We start from the raw sequence: 22912 nt of genomic DNA on the forward strand, positions 1-22912 counted from the left end.
AAGGGAAACAGACAAGTTGCTGTCCTTTTGTTCTTCAGTCTAGTTGTGGAGGACGTCGCTTCACTGGCCCATGTTGGCACCATCATTGCGCTCTTTCCGGGTGAGACAGTCGCTCGCAGGCTACTGGACAGCCACTCATGGTGGCTCACAGTGGCTCACGCCAGCTGCCAGCCAGCCCCACTGCAGCCTACGCCGTCACCAGCAACTCACAGCAGCCCAGCTCCAAGTCAAGCTTGGAGCTGTTCACCATCTTAGCTGTAGAGGGCAGCGTCACTGGGCCTCATGTGGGATCCGAACCGGGGCCCTGCTGCTCAGAGCTGGCGTCCCAAGCCAGCTATTAACCAATGCGCCACTCCACTGGCCCCACCAGCTGTTTTTTTTTCTTCTCTTTATATACCAAGCTGAGCTATTACATGAGGGTCAGAATCACTGTTCAAATCTTTCTCAGTTCACGTCACTTTGTAAAGCCAGAATTTCTGATAATTTTTGGCATAAAATTATAGTTTAACTGTAATATTACTGAGTGATTCCTAACGCACCTTTTCCTTCAATGACCTACTTAAGAAAAAAGCATCTATATTCAATCCACTGTCCAATTTTGAAGTATTTCCTACATTTTTAGCCAAATTTCAAAGCCTTATTTAGAAATAACGCCAATCCATTTCTAATAGCTAAGTAGAACAATTTCTTAATCTGCAGGGTATCTTAAAAACCAATCAACTTGCCATAACCTCCTAATTCCAGGAACCATAATTCAAGCTTCAATTTTCCTCTTAACATATTCTACTTTACTAAAATGAATTCCCATCCTGCAACTATGAACAAGAAGAAAACTGTACTTAAAATAATATTAAAAGACAAAATCTCATTATTTAGTATTAGATTAATAGTCTATAATTCTAACCTTAAAAATATCTATAGCTATAACCTCTCCAACTTGTTAATTCCCAAAGAGATTAATAAAAGGTGTAATTAACATCTAAACTTAGAGCAGACTGTCATTTGGAACAAACTATGTTAATAACTGCACCGTAGTCAAATAGATCAACCCCTCACCCTTTATGGTTCTGACTAAGGTTAATAAGCACAATTTGTCATAAATTTTCCAGTAACTCTGAAAAACTGAATTGAACAAAAAGACTTCTTTCACAACACTTTATAAAAATAGAATAAAGGCTGGAGTTGTCTTAATTGGAAATTAACACAGTATTTGACAATGTAAATGTCATTAAATATTTGTGAAATGAATAAACAAGAAATAAGCAACCCAATGCACTACTACCATTCAGCTCCTTATTATGTGCTAAGTATTTAAAATTATATATAACAAAGTAGAATACATTCAAACTGTTTTTTATTTCTACTAATAAACACTGAAAGGCCTATTTACCTAAGAATCTTCAATTTAACAGAATACAGAGTTGGACTTTCACAAACCAATAATTTGGCTAATGATTTTCTGTAACTATATGACATTTTTAACTTTTTTGTTTATGAAATTAGAAAAAATATAGAAATGCAAGCTATAGGTTTCTAATAAATAAGGCATGTGTACACTACACTTTATTTTAATAAGTTTAATTCTCTCATCAATAAGTTATTTTTTTAAAAAGCCAAAAATTTGAGAGAAAGAAGGTGAAAAAAAGGGAAGTAACTATAAATGTTCTTCCACTTCGAAAACTGTCTGACATCTGAGCCGGGAGACTTTCTGCATCTATCAGTGACTTCCTCTTCATGTGTCAGAGAAAGAGTTCAACATGCTTCACAAAATCCATTACATTTTAAGACCATTTCCAATATACGCTACCATAAATCAAGAAATCCATTTATTCAAGGTTACTTATGGAGAATTAATCACACAGAAAATTTTAACTTCTTTTTCAAAACTTAAAGTACTTTACTGTTCTTGGCATTCCTACACATAATGCTGTGGATTCAAAGACTGAGAGCACTGAGGGAATACAGTTAAAATTCATGGGTTAGACATAAAAAATAATTTTAGTGCATAGAATTCTGTGACAAATATTAGAAAAATAAATCAGAACATAAACACAATGTAATCTCATTTGGATTTCTCCTCTGCTTAAGTGGTGTTATACAACATAGAAAGTTGTTCCAAAACAACTTGTATATACTTGATATAGCCTCAAAAAACATGTAATCAAAACAATCTGAAAATTGAGACCAAGAAAACTGGGCACTACATGTCAAGAAAACTCATAGGAATATAGGAATGTCTATATTCCTAATGATTTCTAAAACCTATCTTCCTAATTTCAAGGGCAAGTTTACTCAAAAGAGAAAAATAAACAGGTCAGCTGCACAATATTTACAGCCTTTATTGATAGGACATAGCCATGATGCCAAAATTCAGCCATCAATACACAACCTCATTTCCCACCTAAAATGAATGAGAATATATTTTACTTTAAATGGGACACAGAGGCGAAGTGCCAAGAATTAAAGTATAGACTTAAAGTCTTAAATTCACACTTCAAATATCAAAAGAAGCAATTCCCAAAATCATGAAAACATGAAGTAACTACACAGAAAAAAAATGGACATTAAGTCATTTTTTTCTTATATACAGTGAAAACAGATGTATTTATAACTTCAGCCTTCAGATAGCATACTTCATAAAGTCATTATTCATTTAAAATAGACAAATGTTTACAAAGAACATTTAACTTAAATTTCATAGTTGCTTATAAAATGGTACTTGAAAGATTGACCTACATAAGAAAATAAAAGTCCTGTCAAGAGACATGATAAACTATAAATATAAAACATACCACAATGTTAAAAACTTCATAGTACTCTATAGGAAAATCGATAAAGATAACATAATCTTTCTGGGGGGGAAAAGTATTTAGCATTACAAATTTAAATGTAAATTTTATACACGAATTCAATAAGGAATACATTTAAACTTTTCATTGCCACATAGTCATCATGTAAAACAATAAAAATGATGTACTTCTTGAATATGTGCACACCAAAACCAAAATGTTAATTTTTACTTTTTCCTTTATTGGCAGCTTTGGATGCATTTTTAGGCTTTGGTTCCCAGAGGGCATTTTTTACGAATCTTGAAGCTGCACCTCTGTCCAGCTTGCCAGCCTTTTTCTTGTCTGTTATTTCCTTGACTCTGTTCATGTACACTCTGATCCTTTCCTTAAAGACAAAACAAAAAGAGAAGGCAATAGATTTACTAGGCTGCTCACCCCACTAAGTTTATTACACTACCTCAGTTTAACTCAACAGATGTGTATTTATTGCCTATGGAATGGAGCTAGTAAGTGCAAGGGAAGAGGATCAACTTGCTCCCTGCCCTCCTCGAGTTCATAGTCTGGGAGTATACGGACATTAAAAAGTCATTTCAGATGTGTTCTGAGTGTTTCAAAAGAGGGAGATCTATACTAAGACATTACTACAGAGATGAACTGTTTCTATGTGGTTATACATTCTTTAATTTAGCATTAACCTAAATCCACATATTAACTCTTATTTACCTGAAGTCGACAATCTAAGAGAGAGCTCTCATATATTTGCAACATATAAACTAAACTCTGAAAATTTTTCTAAACAGCAAATGGATGAGGCAGGATTTATTTTATGTTACCTTCTAGTGTCACAATTAAAATAAGCAGAATGAAAATACAAGACCCTGTATTCAATTTCATAACTGTGATTGATAAGCACATATTTTCTAATGACATACACAGTTCTAATCAGACTTAACAAGGTGAGAAACATAATAAGTTGCCGTACCATTAAAATCTTCTGAGCCCATTAATCAGAATAAAGAGCTATTCTACACTTCAGTTGGAGAAATAAAAGTGATGAGAGCCATAAAATAGCACAGTAAATGATTGATCACTGCTTAAAAGCAAGCTTCATTGAAATAATCAAAACAGTTATATAAACATACACAAAAATTGCAGAACCTTAGAACTCTTCTATTGTAAAAGACTGACAACTCTGCTCAAAATCCTCTCAAGGCCACCTATTTCTCTCAGAGTAAAAGCCCAAGTCCTCACAATGCACACCCACTCCAGCCCTGCCTGGGATGACCTCTGTCAAAGATCTATCTGCACTGCCACTCGCCACCCCACCCCCACTTCCAGTCAGTTCAAATGTTAACCCTGGGAACAGGCCCTGCCATTACCATTTAAAACCGCAACCCTAGCCAAGCTCTCCAATCCCCCCACCATGTGCTATTTTAAATTTTTTCCCCATAACATATAACTTTCTATCATACTATATATTCATATATCTATTCTTTGTTTATGTTAAGCATTCATCTCCCTCCACTAGATTGCCTGGTATCTGCCACAGGGCAGGGATATTTATCAGCTTTATTCACTGGGGAATTGCCTCACTTGGAAATAATGCCTGGTTCCTAACAGGCACTCAAATATTTGTTAAATGAATAAATTGACTATTTTCAATGCCTTTCCCCATTCACGATGTATTTCTCACACATGAACTCTGTGATCAATTAGTGATGTCTGTCACAAGGTCAGAAAATGAGAATAGGTTTATGTATGCTTTTTATTTGTCAACCCTTGTCCAGAATATGAATGTACTCCTCCATAAAGTGGGTTCTGAGAAAGAAAGAAGAGAGATGATTTTATCCTTTTCCAATGACAGAACCAACTATTAAAATACTCCAACTAACTTTGTGTTAAAGGAAAAAAGGGAAATTTTACAAATGTAAAGTCCATATTAGAAAGTTGAAAACAGGTGACACAATGCATACTTCTTAGGAGTTAAAGCCAGTATCACTGCGCAAATCACAATCTGTGTATTATATGGTTTTATATTTTTGCTGTAAATATTCTTCACAATTTCTGTACTTAAAAATAAATTTACTTTTCCCCCAAGAACTTTAAAAGAAGATAATGTCTTAGTCTACACACTAACAAAATGAAGAAAACAGATCTGGTTTACTCATTTTTAAAAAAACAAATGACCAAGTACTTCACTAAGTTGTATGTAACATACGTATCAACTACCGTAAGATTTGAGGACAATAATACAGTGTCAAGTGTATTTCACATACATATTTACCTTATATTTTATAAACACAAATAAATTTATTAATATTCTTATTCATAAAGCCAAGTCGAGGAGGTTACCATAAGTTTGATTGCTATTTTTTCTCTTTCAAATTGAATGATTTGATTTAATTTTTGAAGTCAGCAAATCTCTAAGATACCAGACCTTATATACTATACTTATACATCTAAATGGAATACAAAGACAAACCTAGAAGATTTATTACAGGTTGTAAATATGTCACTAATGCGGAATTACTGGACAGTACACATACAACTGGTGCCAAAAAAGCTTTTAGCTTTGTTGCTGAACTGGATTCTTTACTGCTGAGAAAATGAATTAATGGAAGAATTGAAAAGGTGGGGGAGAAACTTTCCCGTCTTTGCTAGTAAATCAACTAGAATATACTTTTAAGAATTGTGTAAGAGTTTAAAAAAAAAAAAAGCAGTTGTAGACATGAACAGGATTTCAAGAATTTATAGGAAAAATAATATGGAAGTTATAAATAATTACTAGAATCGTAACATTTTCCCAACCAGAGATTTATGTAATATATGGAACACCAATTCTCTGACAAAGGTAAGAAAAAGAAAAACTAAAGACATGATGAAATCTGACTCACTTTCACAATTCCATCTCTAAATAATTTTGTTCCCCACAATTAGTATGATAAAGGCACTGTGACTTGAACGTCAGGAATACTACAACAAACAGACATGTAAAGTAAAAAGAAACCCACTGCAATCTTACCAATTCCTGCTTTACTGGATGTTCCTTAGGATTAACTCCCTGAGTTGCCAAATAAACTACAAGAGAAAGATTTCATGAAATAAAATGGTGTGTATGTTAATTAAGAACATTCATTAAAGAAATTCTAGTTACACACTAAAAAAGTCACACAAGTGATAGATTAAATCTTAAATGATTCAACTTTTATGTAATAATAAATGTATGTGTGGCTCACAGGCATCTGGTATTCTGATTTAAAAGAAATAAATATCTGACTATTAAAGTTGCCATAAAGTATAATTGTATATAAATTGCTAGCATTAAAAAATAAATCACCTTTGACACAATAAATAATTTGCTTTCTGATTAACTCCAAAGTAATATACCTACCCCAGAACATTGAATTTAATGTGTAAGCAGAAACTAAATCCACTTTTGCTTGTTCAAGTGGGTCCAACTATTAAAAGAGAGAGAGAAAGGAATACAAACTTTCAGCACCATCACATAATATTTTAAACTTTCACCAAGCCCAATGTATCAAAGAAATGTTTTTTTCACTTCCTATAATCCAATAACCAAATGATCTGGAAATAATTTGCAGAAGAGGTTTTGTTAACCAGTGATTTTTGCCCACAAATTTTCAATTCAGGGTACCATCTTTAGTTAGACAAGGAATGTGCATAATCCAAGAAAAATTCTTTTGAATTATTTTAATTTCAGGAGTCATGATCTGGGCTTTGTACGTCAAAATTAATTTATCAATATAAACATGGTACATGATGCATTTATGTATAAGAGGCCGGCTAAAATGCTTAGGCAATACCAAAGACAGAAGAAACATAATGAGATTTGTTTTAGGCTGTCAAAGTCAATTTACTCTTTTTGTCCTATAGGGTTTCCAGAAACCTTGATAACATCATTGTAATACTTAAAAGGTCAATGATAGAGTCTGTCAAAAAGAATGCTGTGAGTGCTCCTTTTTTTTCAAAACCAAATAAAGTCAAAATAAAAATATAGTTAAGAGTTATTTCCTAAAGTTGTTTTGTATTTTTCCCCCTAAAATACCTAAACACATAAAATTAAATAAAAAAGGAAAGGAGCATACATCATTAATCTATTTCTTCTTCTATATGTTTCCTACCACAGCACTTGGTTTTATAAATTTCACTTTTAGGAATTACATTTTTAAAATACATTTTAAAGTACCTTCTGCAACAGCTCATTTCTAGAAACAGACATCATGGTCTTCAGCATCTCATCTACAGCACCAATAGAATTCTCAAATGTTGATAAATACTCATGAATTTCTGCTGGATAGTCTTCATTAATTTCCTCTGCTGCCATTATGAACAACTGGAAAAAAAAGTAAATTCTTAGAATTTATACTGAAGGCACAGACTGCTCTTTAGTTTACAAGAAAAAAATCAATACATCATATCATGTATTTCAAAAGTGCTAAAAGAGTTAACACCTGAAGATAATTAAACAAATCTTAGAATGTAATTCTAGAGCAACTACATTCAAACTTGCCCTCTTCTTAAGTTGCTTGGGGACAATGGAGGGTGGGGGAGACAGAGCCACCCAAGTTCACTGATGCTACACACACCAAACCCTCAATGCTTTTCAAGAACTAAAGACATGAATACCAAACATAATCAAAATCCAACATTTAAAAAACTTTCTGTTGGGCTGGCTGAGTGGCTCAGTTGGTTAAGACTTGGCTTAAGAGCGCGAGCTCTGAGCAACAGGGCCACCAGTTCGGTTCCCACATGGGCCAGTAACGCTGTGTCCAAGCTGAGCTGTCATTGAGCTGCCAACAGGTGGCAGGATGGCTCAGCTGGTGTAACAACAAGATTGCCTGTTCGATGGTGGGCTATGCCCACCCGCAACTAAGACTGAACTCAGCACCTTGAGCTGAGCTGCCACCCAGATGGCTCAGTGAATAGAGTGTGGGCTCTTAAAAAGGCTGCTGGGTTTGTCTCCCTCATGGGATGGTAGCTACGCCCACCCGCAACTAAGATTGAACACAGCACCTGGAGCTTAGAAGCCACAAGCTGCCGATGGGAAGTCAGATGGCAACTGGCGCCCTCCACAACGAAGACTGAAGAACAACAACTTGGCTGGTCCCCTTCCCCAATTCCCCAACACTGTTCCCCTCCCCCAATTCCCCAATAAAATCTTTAAAAAAAAAACAAAAAACTTTGTTGAAATTAAAGACCAAGCAAAGCCATGAAACTGTGATAAGTATATCCCCTAATGCTTGCTGGAAAAAAATGATAAGTACGGCTCTTTTTTTAAAAAAAAAAACTTATATATTTTAGTCCTTCTAGATTTAGGTGTTGATCTAGCAGCATGGTATATTAAATTAAAAAGTGAGAAATCCTAGGTCTAAAATATTTTGTGATTATTTATCACCAAAATCATTTTCAAGCCTAGTTATATATATATATATATATATATATATATATATATATATATATATATATATACTCCTTAAGCTTCTTTAAAATTTTAATTAAAAATTCAAAAAGTCAACAAATCACATAAAGCAGAAAAGAAGAAACTTCGGAGAATAAGATGCACCCTTTTTCGAAAAATTTAGGGTCTAAAAACTGGGTGCATCTTATACAGTGGTTGTAGACTTTTTACTTGCATTTCCCGCTTTTTCGTGCTTGTTGTCTTTGCGCTCATTGTTTCACACTTGTTACTGGTATATTATGGTAGGTTACGTTTTGCCACATTCTGCCCAGAAATGGCTCAGAAAAGATTTTCATACAGTGCTGAATTCAAGTTAAAAGTGATCCAGTTTGCAAAAGTGAATGGAAATCGTGCTGCTGAACGTAAGTTTGGTCCTCCTCCAACTGAGAAAACAATCTGAGACTGGCTGTGGAAAGAAGAAACCCTACTGAAAACGCCACAGCAGAAGAAGGCCCTGAGACGCAATATATGAAGACAGTGATTCGTCATCAGACACAGATGAGGACAAGCTAATGGTTGGGAGTTTTGACAGTGATGAGGAGTTGTATGAATTTTATGATGAATAAAACTTGAGTTCAATAACTTTATGTAATACATTTTTTTTCCAAATTTCGGACCCCCAAATTAAGGTGCGTCTTATACATGGGAGCGTCTTATACATGGGGAAATATGGTGTATGGTTTTCATTTAGGCTAGAGCATACTTTGACAGCCCATCCTTTTAAAATTCACATTTATATCACAATATGTAATATCTACATGAGAAAAAGCAAAATCCACATCAATGTATTTCATATGGTATCTAAGACCAAATTTCAGAAGCAATTCTAAGCCATATGTACCATCTTTAGGTTTAAAAAAAATTTTATTAGCTGAAAATACCTCTCATTACATAGTTGGGGAGAATAGCAAGAATGTGTAAAATAGCAAATAGCATAGCAGAACTGAAGGAAAAAGACTTGCGCTTTCCATCTTGCTTGATCACTGACTTTGTCACCTGAGATAAATCACTGAATCTCTCTGGGCCTCAAATACCTCATCCATAAAATCAGGCAGTTGGTCTAATGATCTGTAAAGACCCTTAGAATTCTAAACGTTATGACTATGCCATTTAAGTTTTAAAAGTACTATTTCAAGGGCCGGCCGAGTGGCTCAGTTGGTTAAGAGCTCGCTCAAGGGTATGAGCTCCAAGCAACAGCAGTTCGAGTCCGGCCCGAGCTGAGCTGCCACTGAGCTGCCAACAGGTGGCAGGATGGCTCAGCTAATTAAAAAAAAAAGAAAAAGTACTATTTCAATATTTAGTCACAATATATCAACATTTCTATTCAACGAGTATATATATTTCACTGAGACATCCGGGTTCATCTAAAAAAAAAAAAAGTGAAGTCCATCTGACTATCACTACTCGTGCTGCAAAGTGACTATTCAACTACTGTGCAACCAACCTGCAATTAAATAAAGAACTATAATAAAACACACACACACACTCACACACACACAGAGAGGAAAGAATTGTGACTTCCTATTTCAAAAAACTGACTGGAAATACGTATTTGCCTCCCATCCTTCCCAAAAATGTCTCCAGAATGACAGAAGAAATATATAAATAAGTCCATAATAATGCTGGAAACCAAGAGAGGCAGGTACCCACCAGCAGACCTCAAGAGACAACAGTAGAAATCAGTAGAAATTCTTGTAAGCTAAAGAGCAAATTGGATCAGACTGATAGGAAACAGTCTGCAATCCCTTACGAACAAAAGAAGAGCATCTAGAAATAACCCAAAGATGAAGGGCAGCAAGAGCTGGGCCACGAGGGCTGAAAACAGCTAACCCAGTCTCCAGCGCTGTGAAAAGACGGCTCCAGCATCTGCTGCCCAGATACAGGTGCAAGTACAAGGGACATGCTGCAAACATAAAGACTCGGTATTCTTCTCTTTATGTAAAATCTTAAATCGATAAATTTGAAAATATAGATAAAAATAAGGTGCTGGGAGAAAAAAAACAATAATCAAAACTAACCTAAAAAGAAGTGCATAAACTAAATAAATATATCATTAACCAGAGGGGAAACAAACTGAAAATAAATCAAAACATCTACCCTCCCAAAATAGCCAAGCCTAAAAGATATTATAGGTCATTTCTTCCAAACCCAAGAAACAGTTAATTCCTATGGTATTTAACTGGTTAAGAACACAGAAGAAGATGGAAAACTTAAAATACCTATTTCATAACATACACAAAAGCTCCAGATGAATTAAAAGAATAAACATATTAAAAGATTATATAAAATATTTATATAACCCAAATGAAACCCAAATGCTATAAAAGGAAATGGCTGACAGACTTCACATAAAAACTGAAAAAAATATCTATATGGTAAAAGTATAGCATAAGCAAAGTTAAAAGAAACAGCCTGGGAGAAAATATTTGCCAAAAATATAACAAAGGCTTAGATTATACAGAGTTCCTACAAAGCATAAAACAAATTAAAATGATGAAGACATCACCCATCAGGTTGGCAATAATTTTAAAGATTATCAAAGTTCAATGTTAGCAAGGGTATATACACTAAAGATAGAATATAAGTTGGTACAGATTTTTTACATGCACATATCCTTTAACTCAGGAAATCCTCTTAAAATCTGGTCTAAAGAAATTTATTAAAATGGACTCCTCAAACTCTTTGCATTTCCTCCACTTTATCTTGCATCAATTTTTCCCTCTGCTGAATCATTACCCATAAAGTTTAAAACATTTTATTTCTCCATTTTAGACAAAAAACAAAAGAAACATTTTGACTTCATATCCCACTGCAGCTAAAGCCCCATTTTCTATCTCCCTCTTAGAACAAACTCCTCAAAAGAGTTGCTTATACTAACAGTCCCAATTTCTCTCCATTCTTTCTTCAATCTATTGGACTGTCAGAAAAGTCATGAGCATTTTTGCAACGTAAACCATAGAAAAAAAAATACATCATGACTTTTCCGACAACCCAATACTACAAACAGGCCCCCTACTTATCACTCAAAATTGCTCTTCTCAAGGTCACCCACAGCCGCATTGTTAAATTCAATGGTGAAGTTCCAGCTCTCATCATTTAACATCCTTGACTCCCTTCATTTGGTTTCCAGAGCATCACATTTTCTCCCTCCTACCGACTGGATGATTTCTTGGTCTCCTTTGCTGCATCCTTCTCACGTCCTCAGCTTCTTACCCCTGAAGTGCCCCAAGGGCTGTCTTTGATTCTCTTTTTTTCAAATTTACTCCCTAGGTGAGCTCAGTGCTTTAAATTATATTAATAAACTGATGAATCCCAAGTTTGTATCTCCAGCCCTGCCCACCCCACTGAACTCCAAATTTACATTGCCAACCCCAAACGCAGTACCTGTGGTTAAATGTTAATAGATTCTCAAGCATGATGTGCCCAAAGCCAAATTCCTAATCTGGCCTGCTGCAGTCTTCCCCCATCTCATTTCATGGTTAAATCCACTTTTCCAATTGTTCTGCCCTAAAATTTCAGAGTGGTCCTTGACTCTTCTCTCTCACCCTATCTTCAAAACATATTCAGAATCTAACCTCATCCTATCAACTCTATAGCTGCCACCCTGGTCCAAGCCAGTCCACGCCATCTTTATTTGTGCTTTGCCTCTATTGTTGCAATAGCCTCCTATTGGGTCTTTGGAAAAGTCATGACGTATTTTGTCTCTGTTTCTCAAAGGTCATTTATTTATATAAAGAACAAAGATCAATCAATGATATATTGCCCATTTTGTTCGATAACCTTTTGCCATCTTTCAGTGGGCTTCATAATTACTCGTTCATAGAAGGACCTGTCTTTATTTGTGAAAAACTGAACAAGATGATGATTTACAGCCTCATCTGAATTGAACGTTATACCACGCAAGTTTTGAAGAGAGCGAAACAAGTGGAAGTCTGATGGCGGAAGGTCAGGCGAGTATGGTGGGTGTGGCAACACATCCCATCCAAGCTCCAGTAATTTTTGATGAGTGATCAAGCTTGTGTGTGGCCTCGCACTGTCGCGATGGAACACAACTCCTTTACAATTAACCAGCTCTGGACGTTTCTGGATGATGGATTCATTCAAACTGTCCAATTGCCAATAGTACACATTTGAACTGATTGTTTGGCTCCTTAGTAGGAGCTCGAAAAACACGACACCTTTAAAATCCCACCACACTGAGGGCATAACCTTCCTCTGATGAATGTCTGCTTTTGATGTCGTTTGAGGCGAATCATCACATTGGGACCAAGACCATTTGCGTACCATATTGTTGTAAACAATCCACTTCTCATCACCAGTTATCAGTCGCTTCAAAAAAGAATCATTTTCCTCACATCTAATGAGCATATTGCAGATGTCTATACACGGCGTCAAATGAACTTCTTTGAGTTCATGAGGAACACAAATATCGAGCTTGCTTACGTATCCCAGCTTCTTCAGGTGGTCGCGAACACTTGAATGATGAATGTTCAATGTTTCTGTAATCTCTCATGTCATGTAACGTGGGTTTGACTCGATCAATGCCTTTATTTTGTCATCATCAACCTCGGTGGGCCTCCCTGACCGAGGAGCGTTGTTGAGATCAAAATCACCAGCACGGAATTTCGTGAACTATCGTTGGCACTGACAATCTTGTAGAGCATTGTCATCATAAACTTTATGCAACTTTTCACAAGCTTTACGCGCATTCTTCCCTTTATGGAAGTAAAACAGGAAAATATGGCAAAAATGCAGTTTGGTCTTCCATCTTCAACTTGTTGTAAAATCTCCAAAACTCAACCAAATCGCTCAATTTTTTTTAGAATGAAGCTAGAACTGTCAGCTGTCAAATGACATAGCAATAACATAGATGCAAATGACTCCAGCACTTCCAAAAATGAACTCGTGCCATCTATTGCAAACATGCATCATGACTTTTCCAAAGACCCAATAAGTGGTCTCCTTTGTTTCGGGAAGGAGTTTATTATCAAGAAAAAAGAGTGGACAATCAAAATCTAAGTCAGATTATGTCATACCTCCGCTGGCCACCTCACTCAGAGTAAAAGACGAAATCCTTGCGATGCCCTAAGGAGCCCAACACGATCTGCCCTCTCCTTGCCTTCTGTGACCTCAGCTCCTCCCACTCCTCCCCTTGCTCACTCCACTCCAGCCCCAATGGCTTCTGCTCCTCTCCCATCACAGCAAGCATGCCCCTTCCTCAGGGCCTTTGTACTAATGTTCTTGTCTCCCTCCCCTTCCCTACTTGTAGCTTCAGAGCTTATTACTGTACCTGCCAGATCTTTACTTAAATGTCACCTACTGGTAAAACTTTCCTGACCACCCTATTTTAAAATGTACACCCTGCCCATCATGCCCTGCACTCCCTATCTCTTTCTCTACCTTACAATCCTCAACAGCATCCAACATATTTATTTCATTTGCTTATTGTCTGTCCACCTCCAAATATGGTAACTACCTGATGAGAGCAGAAATTTTTGCGTTTTGTTCACTAGCACTACCTGGGCAGTCAATAAACATGTTGACAAAATAACCTATAACAAAATACTGGAAATAAGCTAACTATTCTTCAACTGGGAAAAAGTTGGAAAAAAGTCATAGAATATTGTGTATAACACATAATATGTGTAACAGTTGCCATTTATTTTTTTTAAAAACCTGTATCTGTAGATATGTAGAAAAAGATCTGGAAACAGACATAAAAAATAGACATTCTTTCTGAGAAGAGGCAGGAATTAGAGAGTAGGATGAAAGCAGACTTATTTTTTTAACTCTTCATTATTTATTAAGTTTTATTTCAAAAAGCATGTATTAAATTTGTAATTAAAATCATGAAATTTAAAAAGGTATATTTTAGTAAAGTATTTTGGCTTTTAACAAATACTGCAAGTATAAAAAACACAAAAACACCTTTATTTAAATGTAAATTTTTTTCATCCAATTTTTCTATTAGAAAATATTTTCCCTCTCTAGAATCATAATGGGGATTTTTCCTGCAATTATCCCCAGACCCTAAGCCCCAATAAACACGTAGTTCTCTATTGTTAAAATGGGTTAGGGTGAACAGGGAAAGCGAGGCAGTAAGTAAGAATAATTACCCTCGTTAACTCTGAACTGAACCACTTGCCATTTACCTAACGAAAAAATAAAGGCTCTTCCATTATCAGAAATTCCCCTTAATTCGAATGATTTCTTCTAACATTTTATATACACAGTTCCTGAATATTGGTTCCTTCTGCAGGAAAAGGTGTGGGAGGGAGCTGCAGAAACTTCCCTCAGTTCCCTTTGTTACTGGAACCCCAGGGTGAACCAGTGAAAGTACGGTCTTCGCATTTGAACACCACGGCCTAGAGCCAGGTGCTATTCTAAGCACACCAAACAAATTAACTCATCTATTCCTGCAAACAAGAAATTGAGCCACAGTGAGTTTCAATAACGTGCCCAAGGTAGTACAGGGTAAAATGTCCAAAGAATAAGAACAGAACTCACCCACCTTTGCTCCAGGGTTCTGCAGGTATTCCTCAACCCTCCACCTACTCCTCTTAAAGCACCAGCTGCAGAGGTGGAAAAGTGAAAGAGGGCAAGAGAAAATGTGCTTCTCTTCATCCCTCAGCAAGATCTGGCTGAGACCAAGGGGCAGAGGTGGGGAAACCCTGCCCAGTAATCCCTACAGGATGTGATTTCCACTCCTCTCCTCTCACCAGTATGGAAGCCATAGTACCCACAAGACAAAAGGAGGGGTGCACAGCATCACACACAGAACTGAAGTCACGCCCCTGCCTCCTCCCCTCAATTCTCTACTTCAGGGAGGTCAGTCCAGCCAGGAACTCCTTCCTCAGACCCCAAATCCAACCGGTCTTGTCAGGATGGCTGCCTATCTCCTTACACCACAAGCTTCCCTCCTTCTCACTGACTAGATTATTCCGAGAGCCTCTGAGTAGCCTTCCTACTGTCAATTGTTCTCCACTCTCAATATTAGAATGCTACAAAACATGATTTTTCTATAAAGGTAGTCTGGCTATGGTACACCCCTGCACAAAATGCTGCAATAGTTCCCCACATCTTTGAATATAAGTTCCAAACCCCACAGTATGGGTGCCAAGCCCATTATGATGTGGCCCTTGCTTGTCTGACGAGCTGCATCTTTCATGGCTCCCCTCTTCCACTCCTGAGGTTATAGCTATCAGATGTGCCATGCTCACTCACTGTGAGTGCCACCCTCCCATTCTGTCTGAATAAACATAACTACAAGCTGCCGAGTCACTTAAAACACCATCTGGTAACATCTGTTGATTTACTTGACTTTGACTGTAAGCTCCTTGAGGGGGCTGGATCGTACTGGTGACACACCAGTGGCTGACACACAGAATGACTCTGTCTCAGTTTGCCCAGGGCAGCCCCAGTTTAAACCTGTTGTCTCAGCCTGCCCTCTGCCCAGCTCCCCATTGCTCTCAGAATTCCCAGTCTGAGCAACTCATTAGATGGTTACCCTCAACAAAGTAGGTCCTCTGACTCTTACCACCGCTCCTCACACCATTTTGTCAGAGAACAGGAGGCAGGAGAGTTGCTGTGGGTACCAGCCAGGGTTCAACCAGAGCGGCAGAAGCAGTAGGGATATATATGAAGAGATTTATTACCAGAAGCTGTTTTACACCATCATGGGGCTGGCTAAGTAATTCTGAGATCCGCATAGCGCGCCTTGGAGGAAGGGCACGCTGTAACTCTTGGCCACCGGCTGAAGCTGCAGCTCAGAGGTGGAGTTTCTCTTGTGTCAGAGAAGTCTCAGCTCTGCTTCTAAAGCCTTTCAACTGATTGCATCAGTCCTACCGACCCCAGTTTATCTAGAATAATCTCCCTAATTTAGTCAACTGATTGTGGATGTTAATCACATCTACCTTTACAGCAATAGCTAGATTGGTGTTTTTCACTGACTACCTGGGGGCTGCCGCCTAGCCAAGGTGGCACATCACGAAGACCATGACACTCCTTTCAGCCACCAGACTACAGCAAAGAAAGGTACACTCCTGGCATCTCAAGTTGATGTTCTGACAGAATTTCCCCACAGCAGCTTTGTTATTCTTGACTGTCAGGTTCCCAAGTAATAAAACTAGACTTCAAATTTCAGCTCACAAATGTGGAAGAAATGACAATTTTTTTTCAACATACCACTTTGCAGCCCGCAATAAAAGTATAGATTTAGGCAGTGATCACCAACAGACAAAATTATGATAGAGTTTATAAAAGGGGTGTGGCTGACACCACCTTAACACATCACTAAATTCAAATTCAAATTCACGTCACTAAAAGTTGGACAAACATGTTATGAACCTCCTCTTGTGAAGCAACATGATGTACACAGTACCATCTGTGTAGCATTCCTAACTCCCCCAAAAAGTCGAATCTGAATCTAATTGAGCGTTTAGAGCTAACCTCCATTTTACAGGAAATATGGAGGATAGAGACACAAGTTACCACCACCAGAAAGCAAACACAATCTGGAATAAGAAGTACTCTGTGGGACAATTGACTTGGCTTCTGTAACAAGTAAATGGCACAAAGAAAACAAATTATAAAAAAGGAGGAGAGCAGGATGGCTCAGCTAAAAAAAAAAAAAAAGAGGAGAGGTAGATAAAGAAGAGAGTAAGGAGATTTACAAGCTATAACAACCAAATGGAATCTACAGATCTTGTTCAAATACACCAAGTATAAAAAGATATTTTTGAGAGAAAAAAATCTGAATAGGGACTGGGTATTTAGATGACACCAAGAAATTACTGATAATTTTGCCATCTATGAAAATAGCATAACAGGTATATCTGAAAATACACCTGTAATTTAAAGATGAATACAAAAGTATTGGGTCGTTGGGAAAGTCATCACGCACTTTTTGCATTGAAAAATACAGAAAAATACATCATGACTTTCCCGATGACCCCATACATAGGGGTAAATTTATATAACATCTTGAATTTGCTTTAAAAAAGAAAAGTTAGTCTTCATGGATTACACTTTGAGAGCAAAGTTTAAAAAAAAATCTATGTTATTATTTCTTTAGTGAAATTAGATAGCTAACTCACAAATTAACTTTTAGAATATAGCTCAGCTCATAAATTGGGGAATACCTCAATATAAAGTATAGTCTAGACTACTTAAGCAGTTATCTAATTCCAAATATGATTGGGGGCAAGTGGGAAGGTAGGTTACTGGGTGCTACCAAATTCTCATGAAAACAAGACAGACCCTGTGACTTCAAATGAAATTTGTGTTACTAATATTTCCAACAAAGTCTGACATTTAAATGTGTCCAATGTCACAAATTTCCTTTTTTAAAATAAATAAATAAATAAAATCCCGATGTCTTATATCTTTACCTGGCCCTTATAAAGATTGTATGCATGAGAAAATAAACAAACGAACCAGCCAAGTTTAAAGTCAAATAGAAAACTAGGGAAAAATATCTGCGACATAAAAACAGATAAAAGAAGCCTCTAAAATCAATTTAACAACAACAACAACAAAAACACCCTACAACCCAAAAGAAAAATGAACAAAGAAAATCTGTAGTTCACAAATAAAGGAATCCAGATGACCAATAAGCATAATGTTACTCAGTCTTACTCATAATTAAAGAAACATAAATCAATGAAATAAGATGCCATTTTTCATGTCAAACAAGCAAAAATTAAAAAGATTGATAGTACCTAGTATGGGCAAAGGTGAGGAGAAACAGCCTCTCATTCACTATTAATTGGAGTGTAAACTGAGCATTTTTGTGGGGCGATTTGGCACTATGCTTCAAAACTATAAATGTAAAAATTCTTTGATGCAGAAATTTTACTTCTCAACATGTATATTTTCAAACAAGATAATATTCAAGGACATCCACTGCAACACTCTTTAAAACTTTAAAGCAGAAAACAACCTTGGTGTCCATTAACAAGGACTAGTTAAATAAATGATGATATACTCATTCAGTAATAAACGCTACAGCAGTGAAAAAGTACGAAGTAGAGCTTAGATGCCTAAGATATATTAAAGTGAATAAAAATTGAAGAACAGGATATATAATACATCTCATTTGTTTTGTTTTGTTTGTTTTGTTTTAAGATTTTTATTGGGGAATTGGGGGGATGGGAACAGTGCTGTGGAATTGGGGGAAGGGGGAACAGACAAGTTGCTGTCCTTTTGTTCTTCAGTCTAGTTGTGGAGGACGTTGCTTCACTGGCCCAAGTTGGCACCATCATTGCGCTCTTCCCGGGTGAGGCAGATCAGTCGCCGGCTTCTGGACAGCCGCTCACTGCTCACGCTGGCTGCTGGCTACATACGGTAGCCCATGGCAACCCACTGCAGCAGGGGCTGCAGCCTACGCCGTCGCCGGCGACTCACGGCAGCCCAGCTCCAGGTTGAGCGGTTGTTCAGCATCTTCGCTGTGGAGGGCAGTGTCACTGGCCCTCATATGTGGGATCCGAACCGGGGCCCTCTGGCGTTCCAAGCCAGTTCTTAACCATCGCGCCACTCAGCCAGCCTATCCCATTTGTTTTAAAGAAAAAAGATATATGAGTGTGGAGGCATATTTGTATATGCATGTTAAGTTTTCTTAAAAGCTCCAACTCCTGCTGACCCTATGAATAAGTGATGACCACAATGTCCTGTCTTCAACTGCCCTGCTCAGCTCCTGGAGATTCAAGCCTAATGGCTTCTTTCACGGAGTCAATTCATCTCATAGTTGGTCTTCTTTTCCTGCTGCCTCCTGTTTTCCCCAACATTGTTGTCTTTTCCAAAGAGCCCCATCTTCTCATGATGTGCTTGAAGTCGGGCAGCTTCGGCTTTTTCCTTTTTGCCTCCAGGGATGTTTCATACTTAATTTGTTCTAGGACCCACTTGTTTGTCTTCCTGATGGTCCAAGGTATCCATAGAGCTCTCCTCCAACATCATATTTCAAATGAATCAATTTTTTTCCTATCAGTCTTCTTCACTGATAGAAGAAAGAGAGTAGGGATAAATAAAGGAATTCTCAGGAAACCAAGAGAGCACACCAGTTGAGGTCAGGCAACTGAAGGATGACCCAGTTGAGGTTGGGCAGCAGTAATTCGTGTCTTCTGTGAATTTCTGAGCAGTGCTCAATAGGTCTGGAACAACAATGGTTACCCAGGAGGAATTGGATGGGGGGCACAGAGGGAAGATAAGGACGCGCAAAAGCATCTTTAAAACAGCTGACTGGGAGAGAAGTGAGGCTTTTTCCTCTGCTTGGAATACCCCTCCCCACCCTTCTCCCGTATTTTAGTCCTAGTGAAACCTGTTAATCCTTTAAACCCACATCAAATGCCCCTCCTCCATAAAGGCTCCCATATCACAAACAAAAGTAGTCTCCCCTTCCTCTTTACTCCCAAGGTTTTCCAGACATAGTTATCATATTCGTATATCCATCAGTAATACTCCTTCTTGTGTATCTTGATAAATCCAAAGATGTCAATCCTTATTTTACTTGATCCATCAACTGTGTTTGACAAAATAGAACACACCACTTCACCCTGAATTCCACAACACTACACTCTCAAAATTGTCCTTGTTCCTTCCTTCCTAGCTATTCATGTCTCTTTTGCTGATTCTTTATCTCCCCAAACCTATAATGGCTTAAAATACCTAAGGACTCAGGTCTTCTACTGCTTCTCTTTTCTGTTTACATTCACTCTTTTGGTGACTGCTTCCAGTTTCACAATTTTAAATACCATCTGTTCACTGACAACTCCCAATTGTTCTTTCCCAGCAATGACCTCCCCACAGAATTCCAGACTTAACAGACTCAACTGCCTACTCAACATCTCCACTTGGATGACTAACAAACATCTCAAATGTAAAGTGTAGGGACTGAACTCATAATCTTCCCCCACAAATTTGCTCCTCCCAGTATTCCACTTCTCAGTTAATGACATTTTCACCCTTCTAGTTGCTCAAGCCCAAAAACCTTGACAATCATCTTAACTCTTACAACCCACATTCAATCCATAAGCAAATCTGTTAGCTTTACCTACAAAATACATCCAAAATTGAACTGCTTCTCGCCATATTCACTTCTTTCCACCCTGTGAAGCCACTATCACCTCATCGGAATTATCCCAACAACTTCCTAGTAAGTCCTGGCTTTCAACTACCCTATCTCCAACAACCTGTTGTTCTTCAGGCAGCCAGAATGATCCTGTTAAAAACCTGAATCAGATCATGTCACGCCTCTGCTCAGAACTTTCCACCAGTTATTTACCCACTAGGCTATTCCTTCAAGGCAAAATTAATGTTGCATGACATTTGTACCTTTACATGACTAACACAGTATCTTACAACATATCAGTTACTTAGTAATTATTTGTTAACTAACTAAAACCAGTGCAAGTAAACTGGAACCAAATTTTGGAGAATCTTAATATCAGAATAGAATTTAGACTTATAAATATTAGGAAGTCACCACATGGATAAAAAAAAAACGTATAATAATGTACATTCTGGGTCTGTTTCCATCCCTATGCCAAGTAGAGTTACACATATTTATGTACTAAGCTAGAGAACAAATCCGATATATATTCTTTTTGGAACTAGAGACATCTGCAAGTGTTGCACCAGAATTCTATTATTGTAATGCCTTTTTTTGCACTGCATTATCTTAGAATACAATACTGAAATGTACATACAATCTCTCACTAAGTCCATGTTAGTGTCACCTGTAATTCTCCTTCAGACTTATAGTAAAATCTGAGAAAAAATAGACTTCATCGTTTTAAAGATGTTAACCTCTAAAAACAAATTTATCCCAAAGTCTGATAATAAAATAAAATATAACTTGTAAAGATTGCTCAAGATTGAGATGAATAATTACATCAGATTATAATGAATTTACTTCTATTGTTTAATTCTAATGTTTAATTTGAAGTGTTTTCAAAATTATAAAGCAAAATTATCTTCTGAAAACTATGGGATTTGTTTATTATATTTTCTCATCTCTAAAACAATTATAACAGTATCTATGACTATTTTGACATTAAATGAGTAATACAGGTAAAGCTATTAGAACAATGCCTGGCTCAATTAGCACTCAATACATTAGTAATAAAATGATCAAATATCCTAATCCAGTGTGAACTATTTAGAGCCATACTTAAGGTTTCCACTGTTTGGAAAGAGTAGCTAACTGAGATAACACATATGAAACAGTGATTTAAAAAGTTAAAAGCAGTCGAAAAACTATTACCTCTGAATTGTAATGCATATAACACATCTACTTGAAGGGGACTGTCACATCTTTTGACTAAGAATTTTGTTGTGATTATTTTGAAAAACCATTGTCCAAAGACATAGCTACAGAGAATATTTTGATGGTTGCCAGCTGGAAAGGGGGTTAGGGGTGGGTGAAAAAGGAGAAGGGGTTAAGAAATACAAATAGGTAGTTACAAAATAGTCATGGGGATGTAAAGTATAGCATAAAGAATATAGTCAGTAATATTTTAATAACTATGTATAGGGTCAGATGGGTAATAGAGTTTTCGGGGTGATCACTTCGTAAATTATATTAATGTCTAATCACTATGTTGTACACCTGAAACTAATATTGTATGTCAGCTGTAATTGAAAAATAAAATATATATAAGAAAATAAAAGAAAAAGAAAAAACATTGTTCATGCCGTCATTATTTTATCTTTCAACGAGTTTTATCATTTCAACCAATCACAAGCAGTTCTCTGAATTTCAATAGCGATTAACTGGTTATTTTCAGATGCAACGTCAACATACAGTTAAGTCTCAGTTCTATCGGACAGTCAGACAATCCAAATGTTAACAAGTGGGTAGCAAACATTTCATTGGGGCAGATACATCTTTATCAAGCCAAATTGAATTGCAGTCAACAAACAGGAAGACATTAAAGATCTTTTCAAACAGCAAACAGAAGTTCAGAAGTTTGAGTCTCGCTGAATATTCCTGAGCCATAAAGTAAAACTACTTTCTTGAGATTATCCACTACGGATTGCAACTGAAGGTCGAAATTAACCCACCATCTCAGGTGGGCTAATATAGCAACTGCAGGCAGTTCGTGATCGTGAATGTAAATAAGAAAAGTGGATGACATAGGAAAGTTACTCTCCTACACCTTTCCCTTTGGCCTTCCGTTTTAAACAAGGTTTGAAGGCAGATGAAAATCAATTGTAAAGTCACGCGTTTTTAAATTCTCCGCCTTCTAATATTTGGGAGGCGGAACTAAGGAGCGAAGAAAAAGCGAAAGGCCAGACCAAGAGAGTGACGTGAGGTGCCCAGCCAGAAAACCTGCCAGCAGCCACAGGACAAGTGAAGTGGGGATCCTGCAACAAGGCTGACCCCAGCGCTCAGGTGGGAGGGCTCGCAATAGCGGAAAGCTATGAGGCCCGACCTCGCTCCTCACAACCAGCCGGAGGATGAAAGAGGGACCCCATCACAAGAAAAGCGGACTTCTGCAGAAGCACGAGAAAAAGTCAAACCCCAGCTTTGAAAAATACCTCACTGGCTTTCCACGCCTGTCTTCCGGAAAGCAGTCGGGCAGCGGTGACGTCAAAAAGGCGCCGGTTCTGCCCACTGAGCGAGCGGCGCTCTATGATGACCTCACGC

The 22912-nt window shown here is 37.4% G+C and overlaps 1 protein-coding gene across 1 annotated transcript; it reads right to left on the reverse strand.

The window, feature by feature from the left end:
• Positions 1 to 1140: 1140 nt before the first annotated feature.
• On the reverse strand, positions 1141 to 22908 carry C1D (C1D nuclear receptor corepressor). The gene is made up of 5 exons (XM_019635620.1): positions 22804 to 22908; positions 6997 to 7143; positions 6181 to 6247; positions 5812 to 5867; positions 1141 to 3174 (listed from the first exon to the last, which is right to left on the reverse strand). The coding sequence occupies exons 2-5, from the start codon at positions 7132 to 7134 to the stop codon at positions 3010 to 3012; spliced, it is 426 nt and encodes a 141-aa protein (XP_019491165.1). The 5' UTR covers positions 7135 to 7143; positions 22804 to 22908; the 3' UTR covers positions 1141 to 3009.
• Between the last annotated feature and the right edge of the window lie 4 nt (positions 22909 to 22912).

Source organism: Hipposideros armiger, unplaced genomic scaffold (assembly GCF_001890085.2).
Source record: "Hipposideros armiger isolate ML-2016 unplaced genomic scaffold, ASM189008v1 scaffold_2, whole genome shotgun sequence".
Lineage (NCBI taxonomy): Eukaryota > Metazoa > Chordata > Mammalia > Chiroptera > Hipposideridae > Hipposideros > Hipposideros armiger.